The sequence below is a fragment of the Acinonyx jubatus genome, chromosome E2, assembly GCF_027475565.1.
Source record: "Acinonyx jubatus isolate Ajub_Pintada_27869175 chromosome E2, VMU_Ajub_asm_v1.0, whole genome shotgun sequence".
Classification (NCBI taxonomy): domain Eukaryota; kingdom Metazoa; phylum Chordata; class Mammalia; order Carnivora; family Felidae; genus Acinonyx; species Acinonyx jubatus.
In genome coordinates this window covers 54,650,745-54,678,725 of record NC_069396.1, presented here as the reverse complement: position 1 = coordinate 54,678,725, position 27,981 = coordinate 54,650,745, and the positions used below count along the sequence as shown (strand labels likewise).

Below are 27,981 nucleotides of genomic sequence, written 5' to 3'. Positions count from 1 at the left end.
GGCTACTTCTAGTTAAGTAGAAGGGAGCCTCCCTCCCCATCTTCTGCCACTCTCCCCCCGCCTCTCTCTTAAAAAAAAAAAAAAAAAAAAAAGGAGGCATAACCTGACTATATATACATCAGCAGGCAGTTTGGTGAATTAAACACATCCCTTCACCAGAAGTCAGGTCTATAGCCGTTACAAAAGCCAATTACAGGGATGTCTTGGTGGGTCAGTTGGTTAAGCGTCCAACTTTGGCTCAGGTCATGATCTCATGGTTTGTGAGTTCCAGCCCCACATTGGGCTCTGTGCTGATAGCTCAGAGCCTGGAGCCTGCTTTGGATTCTGTGTCTCCCTCTGTCTCTGCCCCTCCCTCACTCACACATACTCTCTCTCTCTAAAATAAATAAACATAAAAAAAAATATTTTTAAGTAACTTGTGTACTATAATCTTAATCATTAGTCTTTCCTCCATCTTCCAAAATATGCTCCTTGAACCAATTAGTCCATGTCTATTCCACTTAATATAGATATTTATGTCCTTTCACTAGATTAGCTGGTGTGTAAAGGTACCACAGAAAGATAATCCATGGGGCACCTGGCTGGCTCAGCCTGTAGAACATGTGATTTTTTTTTTAATTTTTTTTAATGTTTTTATTTATTTTTGAGACAGAGAGAGGCAGAGCATGAGCAAGGGAGGGGCAGAGAGAGAGGGAGACACAGAATCCGAAGCAGGCTCCACAGAGCCTGCTGTCAGCACAGAGCCCGAGTCGGGGCTCGAACTCACAGACCGTGAGATCGTGACCTGAGCCAAAGTCGGATGCTTAACCGACTGAGCCACCCAGGCGCCCCAGAACATGTGATTCTTAATCTCTGGGATGTGAGTTCCCCAGCCCTATGGTGAACAGAGAAATTACTTGAAAAAAGTTAAGTTAAAGATGATCCAGGTTACCTCAGTGCTCTCTCCAGGAGACCAGGGGCTTTTTCTGTTTTGGCCACCACTGTATATTCAGCTCCTAGAACAGGACCCAGTACAAATGAAGTATTTAACAAATACCTGCCTGGCTGCAGGCTGTCCCACTATGACCACATTCCTATTTGCTAGAAGTCTACTGATGTTTAATGGAGTCTGACAAGCCACAGAAGCCACCTGCACAGTCACCATGTTAAAAAGGTTTTTCTCTTACAGGACAACACTGGTCTGTGAGGACCTGTGACTGAAGGAGGATTTTCTACCTTGACTAAATCAATTTTCTGATGTTTAGTGAGGACTGACTTCCCTCAAAAAGATCTCCCACATTCAATGCAACTATATGGTTTCTCTCCTGTATGAGTTCTCTGATGTATAATGAGCTGGGTAAGGCTTTCCCACATTCACTACGTTTAAAGGGTTTCTCTCCTGTGTGAGTTCTTTGATGTTTAATGAGACCTGTCTTCTGGGAACAGGATTTTCCACATTCACTGTCCACAAAGGGAGTCTTTCCTGTGCGAAATCTCTGACGTGCTAGAATCCAAAGCAGGCTCCAGGCACGTCTTTTGGCTGAAGCCTTTCCCACACCCATTGCATATATAAGGTTTTTCTCCTGTATGAATCCGCAGCTGTACCATGAGATTTCCCTTCTCGATGAAGCCTTTTCCACATCCACTGCACATAAAAAGTCTCTCTCGTGTGTTTTCTGATGTACACTGACCCATGATTTCTTGAGGAAGGCTTTGCCACATACAGTGCATTCATAAGGTTTTTCTCCTGTTTATGCGTTCTCTGCTGTTCAGTGAGGATGAATTTTCTGGAGAATGTTTTCCTGCAAAGACTGCATTTGTGGGGTTACCCTCCTGCATGAAGATTCTGGTGACCAGTGAACCAGGACTTCTGAATGAAGTGTTTCCCATATTTGCTTCATACGTGAGGTTTCTTTGTTTTTTTAATTTTCTGATGCTTGATGATTTGGCACTTAGTGCTGATGAGTGTTTTGCTTTCAGGGGATTTAATTTCATTCTGAAATTGTTCATGATTAACGTGAAGAAAGGATTTCCCATCTACAGTATGCTCTGCAGTGGTTCTGCTCTGGTTAAGTAGTTAAATTCGATTTCATACTTTTTCCATGTAAGTCAAACATATCATGTTTTTGCCTTAACACCAAATGAGTTTTGCTCCGAAGAAGAGAATTTTCAAATGTGTTACGTTTGTGTCATTGTTCTAGGCTATTTTCCATGAATTCATTTTGTAAGTGCTCTGGCAGATGACCATCAAGTTTCTAGATTTCTAGAAAATAAAAAAAATTAATTCTTCCACCATATTGACTAAAATAAAAGTATTTTTTAAATGTTTATTTTTATTTTTGAGAGAGAGAAAGAGTGTGAGCAGGGAAAGGACAGAGAGTGAGGGAGACACAGTATCTAAAGCAGGCCCCAGGCTCTGAACTTTCAGCACAGAGCCTGACGTGGGGCTCAAACCCACAAACCGTAATATCATGGCCTGAGCTGAAGTCAGATGCTTAACTGACGGAGCCACCCAGGCATCCCTAGAATAAAAGTATTTTTTTTAAATAGCTTCATTTGAGGTGACTTCATGATGAACCTATTATATGAGTATAAATAAAACTCTGTGTTTAATGTTCCTTATATATTAGAAAAAAAACAGTAATAATGAATAAACACAAATTTGGCAACTTTCCAAATATTGCAGACCATGCAGCCTGTGCAATGCACACAATTTACCGCGAGCAGCAGACTACAGGTTGGAGGGTCGCCTCATGCAAACTGGCAAGAGACTCCTTCACTTCACAAATCCTTACTGATGACGACTGTGAACTGGGCATGGTGCTCATGTTGGGGACACACATGAGTCCTCGTGTTCAGGAAGCCTACACTGCAGTTTGGTAAAACCACTTAAAGGGCAAAGAAAGACACAAGGAGAACAGCTGCAGGTTGTGAGAATGAGTGGGAAGGATCCCTGGAGATGGAGAGAGGTGCAGGAAATCACGTGGCACTTGAAGACGGGCCTCCCTGGGGGACTCATTGTCATTGCCGTGGTTGCCCTGGGGGATTAACAGTATGACGCAGCAGAGAGCTCCAAGCACATGTAACCTCCACCTCAGAGAGATGTCCCCTTTCCTAAAAGAGAAGCCCCAGTCCCAGCACCTCCTCTTCCATTACTACCATCATCATATTCCAAACACCATTTCATGGCAGCACTTTTCGCCCTCTAGACATACAATATATCTTCCTATTGGATCAGGTTTATGTTTTGTCATCTTAGAATGAAAGCTCTTTCTCTGTTTTTATGCTTTTTCTCACTGCTGTTACACTAGGCTATCAAGAAAAAAATTCATTAAAAAAATGAATCAAGTAAGCAATCGTGTGTGGAAAGCACTGGGAAGTTTAGGGAAAAAAGTAGAAATCTCTGCGTGAGCAAGAAATAACTATTATCACAGAGACACAGAGAAGAATTTCATGTCTGACAAGTAGTATGGTTAACTGGGACTTAATGTCATCAGGATATAATGGGAAGAAAATGGAAGCTTTCAGGAAGCCAATGCAATGGTAACATCGACAATAACCAAAAGGAAGATCAGAATTAGTAAATATACAAAGAAATTAAGATAAAGTAGGCATGAGGCATGATCTGCCTTAGGCTTGAATGGAGAATGGAAGATATTAAAATATCTTTTTAGTTAACATTTGTGAACAGCTGAGGAGTGCCTGGGTGGCTCAGTCAGTTGAGTGTCCAACCTTCGATTTTGGCTCAGGTCATGATTGCAGGGTCATTGGATCGAGCTCCGTGAGGACTCCATGCTGAGCCTGGTGCCTGCTTGGAATTCTCTCCCTCTGCCCCTCTCCCCTACACGCACTTGACTTCAGCTCAGGTCATGATCTCATGGTTCGTGGGTTCAAGCCCGCATTGGGCTCTGTGCTGACAGCTGGGAGCCTGGAGCCTGCTTCCAATTCTGTGTCTCCCTCTCTCTCTGCCCCTTCCCAGCTTGCGCTCTCTCTCCTCTCTCCCTCCCTCTCTCTCTCTCTCTCAAAAATAAATAAAACATTAAAAAAAATAATTAAGAAAATGCATGATGTAGGTGGTTCAGTGGATTAAGTGACCAGCTCTTGATTTTGGCTCAGGTCATGATCTCACAGTTATGAGATGGAGCCCTGCGTTGGGGTCTGCACTGACAGTGCAGGGCCTACTTGGGATTCTCTCTCTCTGCTCCTAACCCACTCACACTCTCTCTCTTAAATAAACTTTTCAAAAATGCATGATGTATAATTATGTTCATACACAGTAGTAATGTTTAGGAATGGTTAATTATATCATAAAATTATAAAGAAAAGCATGAAAGTGTTTGCTACACTAGCAAGATGGTAATTACCTTTGGGTGTGAGGACGGGATATAATTGGGAAGAGGTTCACAAACAGCACTGGGGTGTTGGCAATGTTGTTTCTTAACCTGGGTAGTGACTGTTTATATATGTATATTTCTTTTATACTGATTAACTTGTAGATATTTTAAATTAACAAAGAAAGGGAAGAGCTGAAATATACTAAGAGACTGTTATGTTAAAAGGCCAATAATACGTATTTGCCTCACTACAAATACCTATCCAGTCAAAGGAGAAAGTGTAAACAAAGAAAATAAGGAATTAGTGAGAGGTATGATTCAAATAAGATAAAGGGCTTTTTTTTTTTTTTTGTCTGAAACAATACTCTGAATATTTTTATGCCGCTAAATTTAAAGTCCTGGATTAATGTTCCTAAAACATGTTAACTCCAGACATTATAGCTGGTGAATTTTAATGATAGGCAATAAGACAAAGATGTCCACTACCACCCCACTTTTGAACTCTGTATTGCAGAGGAGAACCAAAGCATTAAGAATAAATTATAAACATTAGAAACTGGAATGAAAAATTAAGGTTATACTCAGACAATCTGGGCGCCTGGGTGGCTCAGTTAAGCATAGATTTCATGGACTTCAGCTCAGGTCATGATCTCACAGTTGGTGAGTTCAAGCCCCGCAATGGGGCTCTCTGCTGTCAGCACAGAGCCCCCTTTGGATCCTTTGACCCCTCTCTCTCTGCCCTTCCCCCGCTCGCATTTTCTCTCTCAAAAATACGTAAACATTAAAAAAAAAAAAGTTATATTCAGACACCATCATCATGGACATAAAAAAAGAGATTCAAAGAATTACTAACATAAAAGAGAAAATGCTCCCCCAGAAACCAGTAAGCAGATTTTCACAGATAGCTGGCTGGAACCGCACCACATACTAAGCTCATTTCACAGAAATTCAGTCATTAGCAATCGGAACTGGGACCACCACGGCTGACTAACACCAACCGGTACTTAGTAATAAACCGACACGTGGATCACCCTGCAAGAGGGGTGGATACTAAGCAAAACGGGCATTCTGTTGGCAAAGAACAAAGTGTGGACGCAGGGCAGGCAAGTAAGCAACAGTGTTCCCCGCTGCTATGTATTAAGAGGTGAGTGCGGGCGCTGGCAAACATTTTTCTGCAAACGGATAGATATTACCCATTTTCAACTTAAGATCTCTGTCGCAAGGACTCAATTCTTCCTCTGCCCCGGGAAAACAGCCATAGACGACGACTAACAGACGGCGGTGGCGATTTAGCCCCTCCGTCTGCAATAAGTCAACCCCTGCACAAAAGGCTTTACAACAAAACAAAACAAACAAAACCACAGAGGGTTTGGAACTACCCTCCTGCGCTCTGCAGTCTTCGGTCCCAGCAGCCCAGCTAAGAACTTCAACCCAAACTCCAGCCCCCGGTCCTTGGCGTCCAAAGCTGCAGCCCTGACAAATATCTCTGTACCAGACACCGATCACACACGCCCTTATTAATCCGAAAACCGGGCGAGACACCCCGATGTCATGAGCACCCACCGGAGCCCCAACATCACTGAGCCCCAAATTAAATACCCCCCGGAACCAGACACTTCGATCATCGTAAATGATCTGCCCCGCCTGCTGCAGGACTGCATACGCTCTACAGCGCGGACACGGTCGTGATCTCTACAGACCCTTAACGGTCTTAATGGCCCCAAAAGTACCCCAACCACAGACACACCTGCCTGGTTCCCCTCAAATACCTCAAATCAGAGGCCCACCTGGTTCTCCTTAAATACCTCCACCTCGGCGCTTTCTACCCTCCCCGACCGTCCCCGGCAGTGATTTCACGGATCCATGCTACAGCAGGTCCACACGTCACCCTGTGAGAAGCAAAATGCCCACCGTGAATAATAATAACAACAACAGCAGCAACAACAACAACAATAATAAAACAACCTTCCAAGGACAAAACCACACACTGACCTAGTCGCCGTCAGATCCGTGGGGAGAACCTGAACGCGGATCTTCCGGCAACCCCTCAGAGTACGGCGGCCGACGAGCACTGGAGGCCCTCAGAGATCCGCGAACGACGAATTTCCGGTATGTCCCATGAGGCATTGTGTCCGCGTCCCCTCTCCGTGGCCGTGCGGACGGCCATATTGGGACGTCCGACGTACTCAAAGCAAAAGGGTGGATTTGCGGCCAGAAGCGGGAGTGGCCGAGATGAGAAGCTTCTGAAGTTATCTCTTACCCTCAACGTCGACTTTCGCGGAAGATTGATAAATTCTCAAAGTCTGGAGCTTCGCGAGGCACACGTGGTGCGGGCTACATTGTGTTGGACGGGCTTGTCAGGAACTTACATGACCGGGCGTATATTATCCACTTTGTGTTAAAAAAAAAAAAAAAGTTTCCAAACGAACTAGTAGTTTAGGTGTCGATACCGCAGCAGAGAATGAACTAACACCTGGTAAGAAAAAGTAATACGTCCGGTAAACGGACACCCACGCAAAACTCATGGCGGAAGATTGCTTGCAGAAAGTGGTTTTTAAGAACACAAGATTTCCAGAAACTGGTACAGCGTGAGGCTGGTCATCACCCACCAGAGGGAAAGAGCGGATGGACGAACCTAAATTGGGATTGCGATTGGGGTCTGGGAGAAAGGCCACCAAAAGCGGGCCAACAAAGGTCCGATGCCAATGAGAAAGGCACAGCCTGAATCCATCCAATCATGTGAGGGTGGGGGTGGTTAGTAACCCAGGATTTAGGACAGAGAGCGCCAAAATTAAGTGTATGTCAGGCCGGTGTTAAAAATGCGGAATCCTGGACTCCAGCCCCCAGAGGTTCTGGGTTTGGGAGGTGTTGGGATGTGACTCAAGAGTTTGCGTTGTTTCTCAGATATCAGACGCGGGAGGCTTGTCAGAGACAATCCATAGAAACCATTATTAAATGTTATGTGGTTACAAATACTGATGGGTGACTCACTTCAGTAGATTTGTCTTAGCTCAAATGATACCCAGAAAAGCCCATGGAGGGGTAAGGAGGAGGGAACAGAGCCTTGCCTATAACTACCTATTCATTAATATAAATCAGTATTACTAGGCTTTATTTTTCTTCATAGGACTTAACGCTTTCTTACATTACATAACACACTTACTCTGCCTCCATAAAGGCAGTTCCTTTGCCTATTTTATTCACTCATGTATCCTCATTGTACAGAACAGTGCCCTGTGTTGTGTTGGTGCTTTAAAATATACCTGAAGGAATGAATACCAATATCCTAGTATTTCATATTGAATTCTGAGACAGACATAGGATGGGAAATCTCTCCTTCCAGAGAGAACCCACTGTTTATAACTTGGATAGGTGAATAACTATATGATAGTTACTTGATAAGGAGAGGCCAATCCCAGAAGAGGGAGAGTAAATAATGAAGAGAAAGCACGTCTCAGTTCAGCAGTGAACAGTGGAGCTGGAATCTTTGATATGGTGGCAACTCTCAAGGGTGATAGTTCTGTAGGTAAATAACAAAGGTTCTTCTCCATGACATCCCCTAGGGATCTCACTTCCCATCTCCTATATTCTCTATTCTTACAGACTGAGGTTCTTGTCCTCCTGTTTATGATATGTATTCTGAGGATCCATTTTCTTTTCTGCTCTGCCTGGTTTATATTCAGTTATTGAGTTGCTAATCACACTCAGTTTGGAAGGAGACATCTGTATTATTTAGAATTGCCTCTGAAGGACTCATTCCTTCTTTTGATGACAAAACATTCTGACTAGTCCATTGGCTAATTCACTCACTTTCCAAATCAACATATTTGTCTTAAGTTTTCTGTGCTGGGAATACAAAACCATGTAAACCAATACTCCCCAAGATAACTTTCTGGGAATTATAATAGATTTCTCTCAGTCTGTGCTTTTTAGCCATATGGTTAGCTATATATAGTTAGCCATATAGGTAGCTGTCCAGTGAGGTAGCCACTAGTTACATACTGCTGCTGAGTACTTGAAATTTGGTTTACTGCAATTGAGGAACTGATTTTTTTGTTTTTAAAACTTTAAAATTTAAACAGCAAAAAAAATTACCAAGGAATTTTTAACCTATTTGGGAGATAAGACATGGACATGAAAAAAATAACTTACTTACATCCTAAACTGCTTTAAAGTCCATTAAGAGTCCTTGCCCTCCCTTGAAGCAATATACCCTTTGGACAAGAAATTCTCATAACCCCTTGAGCCAATTATAGTGATCATCCCTTATCCATGGTTTGGCTTTCAAGGCGTTCACCTGAGGTCAAATGTGGTCTAGAAGCAGATGATCCTCCTCCTAACATCCACAGTAGCCTAACGCTAAAACCATCACAACTCCTACACGTCACTTTATATCTCGTAGGCATTTTATCATCTCACATCATCACAGGAAGAAGGGTGAGGACAAGACAATAAAATGTCTTGAGAACATTCTCTTGAGAGAACACATTCACATAACTTTCATACAGTATGTTGTTATAAGTGTCCTATTATTACTTACTGATGTTAATTTCTGTGTGTAATTCATAAATTAGACTATCACAGGTGTCTGCATATAAGAAAAAACATACTATGGGGGCACCCAGGTGGCCCAGTTGGTTGAGCACCTGACTTTGGCTCAGGTCATGATCTTGTGGTTCATAAATTCAAGCCCCACACTGGACTCCCTGCAGTCAGTGCAGAGCCTGCTTCAGATCCTCTATCCTCATTTCTCTACCCCTCCCCAGCTTGCACTCGCTCTCTCAAAAATAAACATTTTTTAAAAAATAAAAAATAAATTGGGGCTCCTGGGTGGCTCAGTCAGTTAATTGTCTGACTTCAGGTCAGGTCATGATCTCGCGGTTTGTGAGTTTGAGCCCTGCGTCAGAATCTGTGCTGACAGTCCAGAGCCTGGAGCCTGCTTCTGATTCTGTCTCCCTCTCTCTCTGCCCCTCTCCACTCACGCTCTGTGTGTGTCTCTCTCTCCCAAAAATAAACATTTAAAAAAATTAAAAATAAAATAAATTTAAAAAAAAAACAACATACTATGTATAGGGTTGAGTACTATTCTAGCTTCAGGCATCCACTGGGGGTCTTAGAATGTATCCTCAGCATATAAGAGGGGACCACTATACTATCTTCCATGGACTACTTGTGCCCCACCCCCCCGCCAAAATTCATATTGAAGCCTAATCCCAAATATGATGGTTTTAAGAAGTGGCCACTTGATGGGATGCCTGGGTGGCTCAGTTGGTTAAGTGTTCGACTTCAACTCAGGTCATGATCTCACGGTTCGTGAGTTTGGGCCCCGTGTCAGGCTCTGTGCTGACAGCTTAGAGCCTGGAGCCTGCTTCGAGTTCTGACACCCTCTCTCTCTGCCCCTCCCCTGCTCATAACTCTGTCTCTCTCTCTCTCAAAAATGAATAAACATTAAAAAAAAATAAAGAAGTGGGCCCTTGAGGTGATTAGGCCATAAGGATGTAACACTCATGAATCGGATCGGTGCCCCTGTAAGACCTCCCACGAACGCCCTTCCCCTTCCCTTATGTGAGGACAACAGTGAGGTGACTGCCGCCTGTGAGCCAGGAAGCAGACCTTTAGGCAGCAAATCTGCCAGTGCCTTCATCTTCGACTTTGCAGCTTCCACGACAGAAATAATTTTTTCTTCATTTTTTATTCAAGACTTCTCATACTTAGGAAGTTTTGAAACATTCGTTACGTAGAAACTTTGCACTTTTTTAATAGATGTTTTTTTTATAAGCCATCCAGGCTACAGTATCCTCTTACAGCAAACAACCAAGACTATTTCACCTAGTGTGGATATTTACATCCTCTTATTAGATTAGCTGGTGTGTAAACATACCACTTAAGGATAATCTAGTAACCTCAGTGCTCTCTCCAGGAAACTAGGGGCTTTTTCTACTTTTGGTCACTACTGTATCCTCAGCTTCTGGAACAGGACCCAGTACAAAAGGAGTATTTGACAAATACTCCATAAACTAATGAACTGACTCAGTCTAAGGCTGCTGTTTCATGAGTGCCTCTGCATAAAATAAACTTTAAGAGCTTACAGCAGACATCCCAGTTTCCAATGAATCATCTTGGCCTGGGGAAACTGAATTGATATACACATGTCCCATATCCCACCCACCCAAATATTAGCCCTTTCCTGATTTTTCATTCATAGCAGCATTCCAGATACAAATTATCTTGTATGTTTTTAAAATTCACCTACTTATTTCCTCCACTTAGTTGAACTCAGACTTCCTCCATTCCTTTAACAGATACAATAGAGCAACTGATGTGTATGTGTTTGGGTTAACATCAGATTATGCCTCTGTATCAATGCATATTTTTAATAGGATGAGGAAATCAGGCTTTCCCAGCCTCAGCCTTCATACAATTCCTCTCAGTATATACTTTTCAGCCATAATACAATCTAGAAATTTTTGCTCAATCCTTCTCCACATAGAATGTCTCCAAGCTTCCTCCTACTGGTTTTCTGTGACATAAAATAAGACATAATTGACCACAGAAGGCACGAACACATTCACTGTATTCATAAGGTTTCTGTCCTGTGCAAACCCCCTGTTATCTCCTAAGGGTGCACATCTGGCTGCAGGCTGTCCCACTATGACCACATTGCTATTTGCTAAGAGTCCACTGATGTTTAATGGCGTCTGACAAGCCACAGAAGGCACTTGCATAGTCACTGTATTAACAAGGCCTTTCTCCTGCACAGCACCACTAGTCTGTGATAAGCTGTGACTCTCTGAAGGAGGATTTTCCACTTTGACTGAATCTCCACAGATCTCTCTTGTGTGTATTCTCTTATGTTTAACAAGGCAAGACATGTAGGCAAAAGCCTTTCCACACTCATTGCAGACGTAGGGTCTCTCACCTGTGTGAGTTCTCTGATGGACAATGAGCTTTTCCTTTGTGGTAAAGGCTTTCCCACACTCACTGCATTCAAAAGGTTTCTCTCCCGTGTGAATTTTTTGGTGTTTAATGAGACCTGACTTCTGGGAACAGGATTTTCCACATTCACTGCACACAAAGGGACTCTTTCCGGTGTGATGTCTTTGATGTGCTATGAGACAGGTCTTCTGGATGAAGCCTTTCCCACATTCATTGCATATATAAGGTTTCTCTCCTGTATGGATACGCTGATGTACAATGAGATTTCCCTTCTGGATAAAGCCTTTTCCACATTCACTGCAAATGTATGGTTTCTCTCCAGTATGTGTTCTCTGATGTATTTTGAGCCGTGATTTCTTGAGGAAGGCTTTGCCACATTCATTGCATTCATAAGGTTTTTCTCCTGTATGCATTTTCTGGTGTTCAGTGAGCATGAACTTTCTGTTGAACGCTTTCCCACAGAGACAACATCTGTGGGGTTTCTCTCCTGTATGAATGATCTGATGATCAGTGAGGCAGGACTTCCTCTTGAAGGCTTTCCCACATTCACTGCATACATGAGGCTTCTCTGTTTTTTGTGTTTTCTGATGCTTGCTGAATTGGGACTTAGTAATGATGAGTTTCTTGCTTTCAGGGGATTTAATTTTAGTATGAAAGTGCTCATTATTAGTGTGGAGAAAGGATTTTCCATCTCCAGTAGGATCTGCAGGGTTCTTTATTTCATTGCTTCTGTTCTGGTTATGTAAAGTTAACTTTGGTTTCATAGTTTTTCCATGTAAGTCACACATATCATGATTTTGTCTTAACACGGAATGAGCTGTGCTCTGATGAACAGTATTTTCAAATGCGTTATGTTTATGCCATTGTTCTAGGCTATTCTCCATTATTTCATTTTTTAAGTGCTCCGGTAAATAGTCATCAAGTTTCCAGATTTCTAGGAAAGAAAAGAACAATGAATTCATTCATCATCTTGATTTGGAAGAAAGATCACCAAAAAACTATCTTGATGTAAGTTGTCTATTTAGTGATGACCCTATGAAATTAGGATCAATAAAAATACATTTTAATGTTCCTCGCACATCGGATAAAACGAGAATATAAATAACCCAAAGGATAAAAGTCGTTAGCATAAAAACAAGGTTAGATCATTTGCAATGAATAAATACAGATTTGCCTCCTTTCTAAAGGAGGCCTCACAAAACATGCAGAGACTGTGAAATACACACAATTTACTGTGAGCAGCAGACCACAGGTTGGAGGGTCGCCTCATCCAAACTGGTAAGAGACTCCTTCACTTCACAAATCCTTACTGATGACTACAGTGCACGGGGCATGTGCTCATTTTGGGGACACACACACACAGAGTCATCATGTTCAGGGAGCCTACATTGCCATTTGGTAAAACCACTTAAAGGGCAAAGAAGGACACAAGGAAAACAGCTGCAGGTTGTGAAATGGGTGGGAAGGAACATTGGAGATGGAGAGAGGTGCAGGAAATCAGGTTACACTTGGAAAACAGGCCTCCCTATAGGATTCATTGTCGTGGTTGGCCTTGGGGAGCAATAATAATGATACACACTGGGTTCCAAGCACATGTAACCTACAAATTCCAAAAGGGAACTCCTGATTTCCCATCCCAAATCTCCTCCTCCACAAAGCACCTCCATCACAGTGAATGACAACTCCAGTCTTCCCTTTAACCAGGACAGAACTCCTCAGCGCCTCCTGTCATCTGTCTGTCTTGCTCACACACAGTACCTACCTCATTGATCAATCCCACCTGCCCTCTTTAGAATCATAACCAAAACTGAACCAACACCAATACCCTCCACCCTCGTGGAGGCCAATTTCTTTCTCATTTTACAGCAGCAGCCTCCTACTTGGCTTTCCTATTCCTCCCCTGCCGGGTCCTGTCTCCTGTACAATAGCCAAAGTGATCCTTTCAAACATAAATTACATCATGTCAAGCCTCCTCTACTTGAAACTCCCTAACGTTTTCTCATCTCATGAGGAATAAAATCAAGGTCTTAACATGTCCTTAAAAGGCCTTATGTGACCTGCTACCCCAACCCCCTGTCACTACCCCAGTGACCTTCTCTCCAGTCTTGCTCTGTCCACTCTTCCTAAATTCTTCAGATCACACTCCTGCCTTGGGCCTTTGAACTGTCCAGGTTTACTTTGGAACATTCCTTACCCAGGGAGCTGCTCACATCCCTCATCTACTTGCTCAAATGTACCTTAAGGATTTCCTATTCTTCAAATCACAGCCAAGACCAAGCACTCATTCTTCAATTACGCTGTTTTAACGTTCCTTATAGCCATTTCCACCCCCATAGTCTTACCTTCAACCTCCATCCATTCCTTCCTCTTATAGCACGTATTTACTTAAATGTCAGATCTCATCGGCCCTCTGTAATGACCGTATCCAGATCATGACCAACACGTCCCTTCCACCCGTTCTGAGGACAGCCAACCTGTCATGTTGTACGGCAGCCTCCTACATGGCTTTCCTGCTTATACCCTTGCCTGCTACTGTCTACTATATACACAGCAGAGGGATTCTTTGAAAACATATTACATGTCACTTGCTATGCTCTCAGGCGCCTGGGTGGTTCAGCCAGTTAAGCATCTGACTCTTGATTTTGGCTCAAGTCATGACCTCACCATTTGTGAGCTCTGTGCTGACAGCGTGGAGCCTACTTGGGATTCTCTTTCCCTCTCCCTCTCTGCCCCTCCCCAGCTTGTCATCTCTCTCTCTCTCTCTCTCTCTCTCTCTCTCATAATAAATAAATAAACTTAAAAAAAAAAAGAACTTGCTATGGTCTCTACTTGGAACACTCCCAACCCAGCAACCTGTTAACTTCCCTCACCTCTTGGCTCTAAGGCACCTTATCAGAGGGGCGTTCCATTCCTAAAAAGGAGACCAAGACCCTACTGTTCCATTATGGTGACTAAGTTTTTCTATTTAAATGTTTACATATTTTTAAATGTTTACTTACTTATATTTGAGGTGGGGGGCAAAGAGGGAGGGGAACAGAGGATCTGAAGCAGGCTCTGCCCTGACAGGAGTGGAGCCTGATGTGGGGCTCAAATTCACAAACCATGACATCATGACCTGAGCCAAAATCAGACGCTTAACCAACTGAGCCACCCAGGTGCCCTGGTAGCTAAATTTTTATCACAGTACTTTTCACCCCGGTGACTAAATTTTTATCACAGTACTTTTCACTTCCCTAGACATATTTATTTGTTTATTTTGATTATTTTCTTTATTCCTTCTCTTAGAACGAAAGCTCTTGTGTTTTTCTTACTGCTCTTACCCTCAAGTATACACTGCTAAGCTACCAGAAAATAATTTTTAAAGGAATGAATGAAGGAAGCAGTCACATGTATGGAACACACTGGGGAGAGTGTAGGAGAGATGATGAAACTCTGCCTTTGTGTAAGTGAGATGATACATCATAGATATCACAGAAAGAGGAATTTCATGTCACATGACAGGTAACGTAGTTAACTGGGATTCAATGTCATCAAATCCAATGGAAAGAATACAAGTTTTAGGGAAATGAACACAGCAGTGTCACATCTATAATGAACAAGAAAAAAGTTCAAAATTAGTAAATACACAAAGGAATTAAATCAAAGTAGGCATGAGGTAAGATCTGCAGAGAGTGAAGGATGTTAAAATATCTTTTTAGTTAAAATTCATGAACAACTGACTCCTTTAAAGAAGAGCACTCTGCAGGTAGGGAATATCTGAGGTCATGCCTGGACGGCCAGGATGTGAGATGCACGGGAGTAAAGAAGAACCTAAACTTACAGGGGCTTCCTGGGAGGAGAGAGGAGGTGAGTTCCTTGCAGTAATTGGGAACTCAGGAGAGTTGCCACGGGGACGAGTGAATTATACAGACCTGAAGTCTGGTGGATCACATTGAGGAGATGTCAGTTTGGGAATTTTCTTAAGTGAACAGAAGAAATTTAGCTTATTAGAATGCAGAAAAGTGTGAAGGGCTAGCAGACCAGATGAGAAGATGGAAAACAGAACCTTGGGAGAACTTCAGAGTGAGGACAAGGGCACAGTGAAGACTCTGGGGACCCAGCATCCTGGCTGGGGTGGAGGTTAGGAAGGACAATCAACACTACCAATGGGACAGAGGGGTGCAGTAGTCAGAAGACAGGAATTAGAAGTGTTCTCTTTGGAGAGAGGCCTTTGGACAATGGAATTTTATAGCAAGGGAGGTCAAAGGGAATGAAGAGGAAGGGAAAGATCAGAGAATCTTAGGAAGAAGAAAACTACACAAATAAGCAAAATATTAACATGTAGATAAAAATGGAATAGATCCCAGAATAGGCAAAGAGTATATTTTTCTCTAAACTCCTACAAAAAAAAAGAGGCCGCACGTTGGGAGAGAGATGCATGGAGGCACTGCCTACCTATCCTCAAACCCTCTCACAGCTGTGACTCTTATCTGGCCAACTAGAATATGATTTCCACAGCCCAGCCCCCTCCTGGTTCTCTGACTCACCTGAACAGGTTCGAAAGGGGATGTCATCTTCCACTGTCCCTGTTGGTTTTCCTTGATCCAACTTGGTGAGCACATCTGGTTTCCTGGGGTAAAAACCTGTTCATGGGAAATGACAGAAGACTAAGCATTGGGCTTGGGGTCTCTGAAGACCACAGAAATGTTATAGCTGACGACAAAACAATTTTCACATTACAAAGGAAAAACATACTGCCCTGCTTGTCTCCTCTCCCGTTGATACTCTACTAAGTACTTGACTTCTGACACCTGATCCATGGGGTTTTCACACATCAAGGAATTCTGTGACACCAAAGGACACCGACTGGGTGTCCGACAACTTAGATCAGTTCTGACAATCTCCACCTGGTGACGGCTTCCGATCCCACAGGTTAGGGGTTCACTACCATAAGACTGCACACCTCCTCCACTTCAGACGCCAATCACAAGCCCAAGTTGTTTCTTGAGCTTCTGATAGACTAAATATGGACTGGAGGGTCCCATGACCCCCTTTTTCAGGTTCAATTAATTTGCTGGGGCAACCCACGGAACTTAGTAGAACAATTTACTTATTACATTACTGGCTTATTATAAACAGATATAACTCAGACATAGCCCAGTGAAAGAGATACACAGTACAAGGTATGTGGGAAGGGGTGTGGAGCTTCCATGCTGTGTCTCGGCATCCCACATTCCCCGCACCTCCGTGTGTTCACCATTTCAAGAGGTCTCCAAACCTGTTCTTGTGGGTTTTTATGGAGGCTTCATTAAGTAGGCATGATTAAGTAAATTAAATCATTAGCCTTTGGTGACTGATTCAAACTCCAGCTGTTCTCTCCTCTCCAGAGGTGAGGTGGAACTGAAAGTTGCAACCCTCTAATCGTGGTTGGTTCCCCTGGCAACCAGACTCCATCCTTAGGTCATATAGTGGCTTTCCAAAATCACGTCATCAACATAAATCCAAATATGGCTGAAAGGGTCTTGTTATATAAATAACAAAAGACACCCATTTTACATTTATCTTCTTATAACCTAGGAAATCACAACTGTTGCAGGAGCTCTGTGCCAAAATTAGAGATGAAGGCCAAAAAGATATACATATATGTACATATACATACATATGCATATACATGTATGTATAAAATATACATGTACATATGTATATATGTACACAAAAGCATACATGTATATACATAAATATATATATATATCACAATATCATACATTTGTACAAAGTAAAGGTTGTGCACTTAGGTGAAGGGAGAACATACCCATGTCTCTGGAGCCAGGGAGGGGACTGAGAATCTAATTTCAGAGCAGCACACATACTCCAGAGCTTTAAGAAGCCGAGAAAGGAAAGGCCACTGATGGGGACCCTCTGAGTGACACAGGGGAGCTGTCCTCACCCAATGACACCAGGTTCCTATAGTTCTCCAACATCACATCCCGGTACAGGTTCTTCTGAGCAGGGGCCAGGAGCTGCCACTCCTCCCATGTGAAGTTCACAGCCACATCATCAAACGTCAGGGATTCCTGTAATAACAGTGCTCTCTAATGAAGTGATGTCCTTTTGATGGTATGGAAGAAATGTTAAAATTTTTCTGCCTATTTCCACTCTATAGGTTTTATCTAGACATGTAGTGGTGCTTTTATTTTGGTACAATGTAGACGAAGCAAATACCTAATTAAATATTCTGTAATTGTGCACTCAGTCATCCATCCATTCTTCCAATGACAAGTTTCTATAACATGTAGAAGTTCTTGTTAACCTAGAAACACCATCCATATGGAGATGACAAACAAAAGATATATGTATGTATACTTTTCAGATTAATGGAACTGATTTTTTTATAGGTCTCTACAACACCATTAGGGAACAAAGGAAAGAATAAAATAAACCAAAAGTCACCTGCGCCTGGATCATTTTTTCTGCTCTCTGAAAATAGCTGGCAATGGGGAAGCTCTGTTTTGTGTCTTCTGGATCTACTCTTAACTTCTCTTCAGAAATCTCAGTCCTGGATGAGCACTGGGTGTTATATGTAAATGATGAATCACTAAATTTTATTCCTGAAAAAAATAAATAAATATATTTTGATTAAAAAAAAAAAGCAGAATGAAAACATGAACATGTTGTTAAAATGGGGCTTGTCCTACTACTAGGTATTTACCCAAAGGACACAAAAACACTGACTTGAGGGGGCACATGCACCCCAGTGTTCATAGTAGTGCTATCAACAGTAGCCAAAGTATGGAAAGAGCCCAAATGTCCCACTAACGAATGGATAAAGAAGATGTGGTATATATATATACAATGGAACATTACTTGGCAATCAAAAAGAATTAAATCTTGCCATTTGCAACAACGTGGATGGAACTAGAGGGTATTATGCTAAGTGAAATACGTCATCAGAGAAAAACAGGTATCACATGATTTCACTCATATGTGGAATCTGAGAAACTCAACAGATGAACATGGGGGAAGGGAAGGAAAATCATAATAAAAACAGAAGAGAAGAGGCAAACCATAAGAGACTCTTAAACAGAACATGACAGGGATGTCCACTCTCACCATGTTCAACATAGTATTGGAAGTCCTAACCTCAGCAACCAGACAACAAAGAAATAAAAGGCATCCAAATAGGCAAGGAGGAAGTCAAACTCTCACTCTTCGCAGACAGTATGATACTCTATATGGAAAACCCAAAAGATTCCACCAAAAAACTGCTAGAACTGATCCATGAATTCAGGAAAGTCGCAGGATATAGAATCAATGCACAGAAATCGGTTGCATTTCTATACACCAATAATGAAGCAACAGAAAGAGAAATCAAGGAATCGATCCCACTTACAATTGCACCAAAACCCATAAAATATCTAGGAATGAACCTAACCAAAGAGTTGAAAAATCTATACACTGAAAACCATAGAAAGTTTATGAAAGAAATTGAAAAAGACACACACACACACACACACACACACACACACAACCATTCCATGCTCATGAATTGTAAGAACAAATATTGTTAAAATGTCAATACTACTCAAAGCAATCTACATATTCAATGCAATCCCTACCAAAATAACACCAGTATTCTTCACAGAGGTAGAACCAACAATCCTAAAATTTGTATGGAACCAGAAATGACCCCAAATAGCCAAAGCAATACTAAAAAAGAAAACCAAGGCTGGAGGCATCACAATTAGGGATTTCAACCTGTATTACACAGCTGTAATCACCAAGACAGTATGGTACTGGCACAAAACAGACACTTAGATCAATGGAATAGAATAGAGAACTCAGAAATAGACCCACAAATGTATGGCTAACAAATCTTTGACTAAGCAGGAAAGAATATCCAATGGAATAGTCTCTTCAGCAAATGGTGTTGGGAAAACTGGACAGCAACATGCAGAAGAATGAACCTGGACCACTTTCTTACCATACACAAAAATAAACTCAAAATGGATAGAGGACTTAAATATAAGATGGGAAACCATCAAAATTCTAAAGGAGAAAGCAGGCAAAAACTCTTTGACTTCGGCAACAGCACCTTCTTACTCAACATGTCTCTGGAGGCAAGGGAAACAAAAGCAAAAATAAACCATTGGGAGCTCACCAAGATGAAAAAGCTTCTACATGGAAAAGGAAACAATCAGCAAAATTAAAAGGCAGCCAATGGAATGAGAGAAGATATTTGCAAATGACATATCAGATAAAGGGTATCCAAAATCTATAAAGAGCTTATGAAATTCAACACCCAAAAAATAAATAATCCAGTGAAGAAATGGGCAAAAGACATGAATAGACACTTCTCCAAAAAAGACACATAAAAAAATGCTCATCACTCATCATCAGGGAAACACAAATCAAAACTACAATGAGATACCACCTCACACCAGTATGACTTGCTAAAATTAACAACTCAGGCAACCACAGATCTTGGTGAGGCTGTGGAAAAAGAGGAACCTTCTTGCAATGCTAGGTGGTAATGCAAACTTGTGCAGCCACTCTGGAAAACAGTATAGAAATTCCTCCAAAAATTGAAAATAGAACTACCCTACAACCCAGCAATTGCACTATTAGGTAATTATAAAAAGGATACAGGATTACTGATTCATAGGGTCACATGCACCCCAATGTTTATAGCCGTGCTATCAACAATAGCCCAATATGGAAAGACCCCAAATGTCCCATCAACTGATGAATGGATTAAGATGTGAGATATGTATAGATATATATACACACACACACACACACACACACACACACACACACACACACACAATGGAGTATTAATCGACAATCAAAAAGAATGAAATCTTGCCATTTGCAACAATGTGGATGGAACTAGAGTGTATTATGCTAAGCAATGTAAGTCAGTCAGAGAAAGACATATCATATGACTTCACTCATATGTGGACTTTAAGGTATAAAACAGATGAACATAAGGGAAGGGAAGCAAAAATAATATAAAAACAGGGAGGGGGTGAAAAAAATTAAAGCTAAAAAAAACAGGGAAAGGGACAAAACATATGAGACTCCTAAATACAGAGAACAAACTGAGGATTGCCGGAGGGGTTGTGGTGGGGGATGGGCTAAATGGGCAAAGGGGCATTAAGGAAGACACTTGTTGGGATGAGCACTGGGTGTTATATGTAGGGGATGAATCACAGGATTCTACTCCCGAAATCATTAATGCACTATATGCTAATTAGCTTGGGTGGAAAGAAGGGAAGGGGAGGGAAGGAGATGGGAAGGGATGGGAGGGAAGGGGAGGGGAGGGGATGGGACGGAAGGGAAGGGAAAAGAAAGAAAGAAAAGAAGCCAAAATTCTACTTTGAACCATTATTAAAGAGAAGTGTGATTTAGAAAAAAAAAAAGAGAGAGAGAGAGAGAGAGAGACTCTAAATACAGAGAACAAAATGAGGATTGCTGGAGAGGAGGTAGGTGAGGGGATGGGGTAAATGGGTGATGGGCATTAAGAGGGCACTTTTCAGGATGAGCACTGGGTGTTATATGTAAGAGATGACTCACTAAATTCTACTCCTGAATCCAAGACTACACTGTATGTTAACTATCTTGAAAATAAATTAAAAAAAAAAAAAATCTCAATCTTCAGTCAGGTGTATCCCATAAAAACTGACACCATATCCGTAACTTCTTTCTCCTTCACATGATCCTTTTACTCCTGGGGCATCAGGACCTGTGGGTTGAGGAGATGACGTAGTCTGAGTGGTGCACTTCCTCTGGGCCCAGATGCTGTCACTACTCCTGGGCACTCACCTTAACAAGTACCAGTAGTATTGCTAAGTGTCCTTTTTTTTTTTTTAGTTTATTTACTTTGAGAGAGAAGGAAAGCACAAGCAGGGGAGAGGCAGAGAGAGGGAGAGAGAGAATCCCAAGCATGCTCCACACAGCACAGAAGCCCAATGCAGGGCTAGAACCCACAAACCATGAGATCATGACCTGAACCGAGATCAAGAGTTGGACGCTTAATCAACTGAGCCACCCAGGCACCTCTACTCAGTGTCCCTTTATTTAATACCCCAGAAGATTTATTCTTCAGTAAAGCCTGAGGTTCTGAATGTGGCGAAGGTTTTCCTTCATCGTGTGATGTGTAAGCGGGGGAGTCTGACATGAGACGAGGAAAATGAGATCCACCCAACACATGCCTCAGGAGAAGGGGAATCAGGCAGATCACTTGCACACGACAGACCACACAGAAGAGGATCAGGGCACTGTTTTCCTTTAAACCACATGTGCTCAAGTATATCTTCAGAGCTTTTTGTACAGCCTGTGAGTACAGGCACTTCAGTTTGAAAACCAAAGTACTGGGAAAATCAGAAGCATGGTTTTATAAGCAATAATGGTAATATCTTAGGAGGTTTTAAATACATAAGAAACAAAAGTACAGAACATTGTAAATAAATTGGAAAGTGGTGGGGCACTTGAGTGGCTCAGACTTGGGGTCTGGGCTGGGTGTGGAGCCTGCTTGGGATTCTCTCGTTCCCTCTTCCTCTGGCCCTTCCCAGTTCATTCTCTCTAAAAAAATTAAAAATTAAAAATAAAAATAAATTGAAAAGTGGCAAATGAAGTCGAAGTGTTCTAAGATTCCTGCATCGCTGGAGCATAAAAGAACTAATTAACACAAGAATTTGACAAAGGAAGGTTCCATGCGGTACAGATAATGTCCAGTGTCCTGACAAAAACCACTAATTGTCTTGATGTTCATAATTTTCATGCTGACAGAATGGGAAAATATAATGGCATGAAACTCATCCAAAACAAGGCAAAAAAGAGTAAGAAACTGAGAATAAGTGGGGTAACTACAATGCACTTGGATGACTGTTTTTAAACCAAACATACTAAGAATTATATTAAGGATAACCAGGATTCCAGTTAATTACATTAAACACAAATGCCTCAAAATTGTCCCACTGGATTAAAATTTAAAACCTAATAACATGCTAGTATAGGTTACATGTCTGAAACAATGACATGGAAAGCTCCAGAATAAAAGATTAGGAAAAAAGTATACCACGAAAAGAGTAAGCATAATCTAGTTTAACTATATTCTCAGACAAAATGGACCAGAAAGCCCAAAAATTACTAAAGAAAAAGAGAAACAACACTCACTGGTTAAGAGGTCCAATCCACCACATTATAAAAATTTGAATTTCTATGCACGTAACAACATAGCCTTGAAAGGTATACAACAAAAATGGACCTGGGGTGCCTGCGTGGCTCAGTCAATTAAGCGACCCACGTCGGATCACCTCATGATCTCAGGGCTGGTGAGTTCAAACTGTGGAGTCCTGCGGAGGGCTCTGTGCTGACAGCTCAGAACCTAGAGACTGCTTTGGATTCTGTGTCTCCCTCTCTCTCTGTCCCTTTCCTGCTCTCTGTCTCTGTCTCTCTCAAAAATAAACATTTTTAAATAAATAAATTGCATTTTCATTTATATTTCCTTTATTTTTGAGGCCTTGCTCAAAATAATATAAATTATAATAAATTATAAACATTGGAAACCGGAAAGAAAATTAAGATTATACTCAGACAACATCATCATGGACTAGAAAAAGAGATTCAAAGAATTACTAACATAAAAGAGAAAATGCTCCCCCAGAAACCAGTAAGCAGATTTTCACAGATAGCTGGCTGGAACCGCACCACATACTAAGCTCATTTCACAGAAATTCAGTCATTAGCAATCGGAACTGGGACCACCACGGCTGACTAACACCAACCGGTACTTAGTAATAAACCGACACGTGGATCACCCTGCAAGAGGGGTGGATACTAAGCAAAACGGGCATTCTGTTGGCAAAGAACAAAGTGTGGACGCAGGGCAGGCAAGTAAGCAACAGTGTTCCCCGCTGCTATGTATTAAGAGGTGAGTGCGGGCGCTGGCAAACATTTTTCTGCAAACGGATAGATATTACCCATTTTCAACTTAAGATCTCTGTCGCAAGGACTCAATTCTTCCTCTGCCCCGGGAAAACAGCCATAGACGACGACTAACAGACGGCGGTGGCGATTTAGCCCCTCCGTCTGCAATAAGTCAACCCCTGCACAAAAGGCTTTACAACAAAACAAAACAAACAAAACCACAGAGGGTTTGGAACTACCCTCCTGCGCTCTGCAGTCTTCGGTCCCAGCAGCCCAGCTAAGACCTTCAACCCAAACTCCAGCCCCCGGTCCTTGGCGTCCAAAGCTGCAGCCCTGACAAATATCTCTGTACCAGACACCGATCACACACGCCCTTATTAATCCGAAAACCGGGCGAGACACCCCGATGTCATGAGCACCCACCGGAGCCCCAACATCACTGAGCCCCAAATTAAATACCCCCCGGAACCAGACACTTCGATCATCGTAAATGATCTGCCCCGCCTGCTGCAGGACTGCATACGCTCTACAGCGCGGACACGGTCGTGATCTCTACAGACCCTTAACGGTCTTAATGGCCCCAAAAGTACCCCAACCACAGACACAGGCGTCACAGACTCCCACGTGGTTCCCCTCAAATACCTCCACTTTTGAGCCAGTAATTCCACAGGTCCACCCTACTCCACTTCCACGATGTGGACACCACGTCATCCCATGAGAAACAAACCTCCTATGGGACAAACCGAAAACCTTCAAGGGACAAAAGCACACACCGACCTGGTTTTCTCCAGGAAACAAGGAGACCTAAAGGTAACACTTCCGCGAACTGCTGCTATTCCTGGAACCGTCGCTCCAAGTTTTCGACAGCCTATGGCGGCCGAGGAGGACCCTAAGACTTCGAAGAAAGGCGAACAGTTGGCCGGTATTTCCGGGAGCAGTATGTCCGCGCCCGCTGGCTGTGGCTTTGGGGGCGGCCATGCTGGAACGAGTGTGGGACAAGTGACGTACACAAGGCAAGGCGGCCGGTTTGCGGCTGCGAGCCGGTGATAGCCTGGAAGTCAGAAGCCGCCGAAATTATCTCATTTACTTAAAGTCGGGTCTTGCGGGAGACGGGTAGATTTTCAGACTCAATTTCTTGGAGGCAAACTTGGTGTGAGTTAAATTGCATTCTCGAGCTATGCAGGAAGTGACAAGGCCCGAGTGTATAGTATACATTCTGTATTTTATTTTATTTATTTTTGAAATACAGAGCACAAGCGAGGGAGGGGCAGAGAGAGAGGGAGACACAGAATCCGTAGCAGGCTCCAGACTCTGAGCTGTCAGTGCAGAGCCTGACCTGGAGCTGGAACTCAGGAAGGATACATCATGACCTGAGCCAAAGTCCAATGCTTAACTGACTGAGCCAACCAGGCGCCCCTCCACGCCTTATTTTTTAAAAAAGGTTTCCGGGTACCTGGGTGGCTCAGTCCTTGAGCATCGGACTTGGGCTCAGGTCATGATCTCACCGTTCGTTTGCTCCAGCCCCCATTAGATGAGCTGGAGCCCCGCTTCTCTCTCACTTTCTCTCTCCCTGTCTCTGTGCCTCCGGGATTCTCTCTCTGGAAGAAAAAAAAAAAGTTTCCAAACAGTAAAAGTTCAAGTGTGGATGGTGCAGCAGAGAACAAACTTCTGGAAAGAGGAAAATACATCTGGTAACAGGCACCCACGGAAAGCTTCTGGTGAAAAATTGCTTGCAGGAGGAGGTTTTTAAGAACAGAAAAAGATTTTGAGCAACTGGTACAATATTGTGAGATTGTTGAGCTAAATGGTGAAGAAAGAATTCTTGAGACTTTTGTGGTGCAACTTACTAAGTTAATTTAAGCAGCACCCGGACAGGACCTGTGGGCAGAAAAAGCTGCACTTTTGCTGTATGAATCTGGTGGTTATATGCTTACTACTCAACGGCAAGGGGACACGCAGGGAGTATTGGATCATAAATGTTCTCTTAGAATTTCGACTCATGAAACTACTTATAGTAGTTATAAGTAGATATCTTACTAGTATAGTAGATATCTTACCCAAGATATCTCTGGTGCTTATCATTCAGTTTGATAGTAACTATCCATGAGATTTACAGGCAGTCATGAGGCCCTTTAAGAATGTAGCAACCTAGGGGTGCCTGGGTGGCTCAGTTTGGGTAAGTGTCAGACTCCTGGTTTCAGCTCAGGTCATGATCTCAAGGTTTCAAGAGATCGAGCCCGGTGTCAGGCTCTGTGCTGACAATGAGGAACCTGCTTGGGATTCTCTCTCTCTGCCCCTCTCCTACTGGCACTGTTTCTGTCTCTCGCAAGATAAATAAACTTTAAAAAAGAAGAAGTAGGGGCGCCTGAGTGGCTCAGTCATGATCTCACGGCTTGTGAGTTCGGGCCTTGCGTCAGGCTCTATGCTGACAGGTCCGGGCCTGGAGCCTGCTTCGGCTTCTGTGTCTCCCTCTCTCTCTGCTCCTCCCCTGCTCACACTCTGTCTCTCTCTCTCAAAAATAAATAAAGATTTAAAAAAAATAAAATAAAAAAGAAGAAGGTAGCAACCAGTACATATTTAATCCTTATTAGAACTATGCTGGCTATTGGTCAGCCTTGCAGACTAAAAGTGAACATTCTTCTGCTTCTGTCCCTCATCAGCATGAGGCTGGCCAACACCAACTAGAGGAAAGAGCAGCTGGGAGGAACCTAAACTGGGACTGAGATTGGGGCCTCAGGAAAAGGCCACTAAAGTGAGGCCAACAAGGGTCTGGAGTCAATGAGAAAGTTACAACCAGAATTGAGAGTCCAAAAATATTAAGGTCAATAGCTTTTTTCCCAAGGTACCAAGATGATTGAATGGGATTGGTCTTTTCAACAAAGGATGCTGGGATAATTGTATTTCTATTTGCAGAAAAATAAATTAAGACCTTTAACTCTAAACATATACAAAAATTCACTCAAGATAGATCCCAGACCTAAATATAAGGGAGAGAGGCAAATGGGAGGTAATGTTCATAAACCAAATAAGTTAGCCAGAGAGTTCATGAGACAAGACAGTAATGGATGAGCCATAAAAGGTGATAAATTGGACTTGGTTAAAATTAAAAACATTTGTACTTTTTTTTTCTTTTAAACATTTGTACTTTCTAAGCACAACATTTAAGAAGAGTGGAGCCAGGAACTGGGAGAAAATATCTCCACATTGTACATCTGATAAAGGACTTATATTCAGAATATATTAAGAATTGCCAAAACTCAACAATACCAAAACAACCATCCAGTTACTTTTGGGGGTCATGAAAATTCAAAAAAATTGGATAGTGGTGATAGTGACATAAGAGCCTGGAGCCTGCTTCAAATTCTGTGTCTCCCTCTCTCTCTGCCCATCCCCCACTCATGCTCTGTCTCTGTCTGTGTCAAAAATAAACATTAAAAAAAAATTTTTTTAATTTAATGAAATAGCTCTCATGGAGAAGGAGAATTTAGGAAAATGGTTGCTTGTGTCAAACCTGGAAGGAAATACCTGAGGAGACTTTTGCCATAAAATAAAAATCCTGGGGCACCTGGGTAGCTCAGTGGGTTAAGCATCTCAGGTCAGGTCTTGAGCTGAGGGTCATGAGTTCAAGTCTGCTTTTAATAGTGAAGTCTACTTAAAAAGAAAAAAAAGATAAAAATACTATCTTTATTCAGGGACACAGCACTTGATCATGGCGAACTACTCTGATTTTTGCAGGGACAGTGAGGAGAGGGGATGCAGGAGACAAATTTTGACTCGAATTTTTGTTTGGAATCTTGAGAAGGGACTCAAAAGACTGAAAGGAAATACTTCCCCCATCCAGAAGGTTGAGCCTCATGGGGCACCTGGGTGGCTCAGTCCGCTGAGCATCGCTCAGGTCATGACCTCATGGTTCCTGTGTTGGAGCCTAGCATCAGCTCGCTGCTATCAGCACAGAGCCCGCTTGGGATCCCCTGTCTCCCCCTTTTTCTGCCTCTCTCCCACTTGCACTCTCTCTCTCTCTCTCTCAAAAATGAACATTAAGACACACACACACACACACACACACACACACACACACACACACACAGGCCTGGGGTTATGAGTCTCAAAACTTCTAGACTCCTAGGCTCTCAAATCCTGCACTCCCCAAAACAACATTGACCTCAGATTCGATGTCAAGGTTACCGCAGGAGCTCTCCTCGCGCGTGGACGCACCTGCCCCTTCGGAGCCCCAGGTGAAATCGCTAGGTCGCCGAGGCGCGGTGTTCGTGGGTCCGCAGCTCGCCCCGCGAAGTTAACACACAAGCCCCGGGTCCCGACCGGCCGCCCTCGGCCGTCGGGCCCCAAAGACTTCGCCTGAGCGCGCGCCCGCCTTCCTCGGGGACTGAGGACGTCCCCAGGCGCATTCCCGCCTCCCGGGCCCGGCCCCTCCCTCGGGACCCACACCGGGGTCTGGGCGGCAAGGGGCGTGTGCGGCGGGCTCAGGGCTTCCGGAAGTGCGTCTCGGCTCGTTCGCTCCGGGCCTGAGGACACTCGGGTGGGAGGTGACCTCGTTTCCTCACTGAGCGCTCCTAGCCCTTCTGACCGGAGCAGTCGTTTTGCTGCCGGCCCTCTGTCCGGCGGGAAGAATCGGAACCGTCATGGGGGCACCCGGGGCCTTCCCCTCCTCGAAAGAGACGGTCACAGGCCTCTTCAGAGGCGGGAACCTACCCGAAGCCCATGTGACGTGGGGGCGCATTCTGATCATCAGTTTGGGGAAAAGGGCAAGCTGAGCACTTAGGCAGGAGCACCTGGGGTGCAGCCAGTTTGCGTGAAGTCCGGC

At 43.1% G+C, this 27,981-nt stretch overlaps 1 protein-coding gene and 1 pseudogene across 5 annotated transcripts; both read right to left on the bottom strand.

Annotated features, from left to right (window-relative positions):
- Positions 1-242: 242 nt before the first annotated feature.
- LOC106972978 (zinc finger protein 350-like) lies at positions 243-7,906 on the bottom strand (annotated as a pseudogene).
- Positions 7,907-9,986: 2,080 nt separating this feature from the next.
- On the bottom strand, positions 9,987-24,091 carry LOC106973002 (zinc finger protein 350). Of its 5 annotated transcripts, none has more exons than XM_053210968.1 (6): positions 23,937-24,073; positions 21,719-21,812; positions 17,679-17,836; positions 17,176-17,302; positions 15,776-15,871; positions 9,987-12,183 (listed from the first exon to the last, which is right to left on the bottom strand). In XM_053210968.1, exons 3-6 carry the CDS (start codon positions 17,691-17,693, stop codon positions 10,823-10,825), a joined length of 1,599 nt encoding a protein of 532 aa, XP_053066943.1. In that variant the 5' UTR covers positions 17,694-17,836; positions 21,719-21,812; positions 23,937-24,073; the 3' UTR covers positions 9,987-10,822. The 5 variants fall into 5 exon arrangements, with proteins under 5 accessions (XP_053066943.1, XP_053066944.1, XP_014925536.1 ...); XM_053210969.1 differs by having other exon boundaries at positions 23,802-23,941; XM_015070050.3 differs by lacking the exon at positions 21,719-21,812 and having other exon boundaries at positions 23,937-24,091.
- Between the last annotated feature and the right edge of the window lie 3,890 nt (positions 24,092-27,981).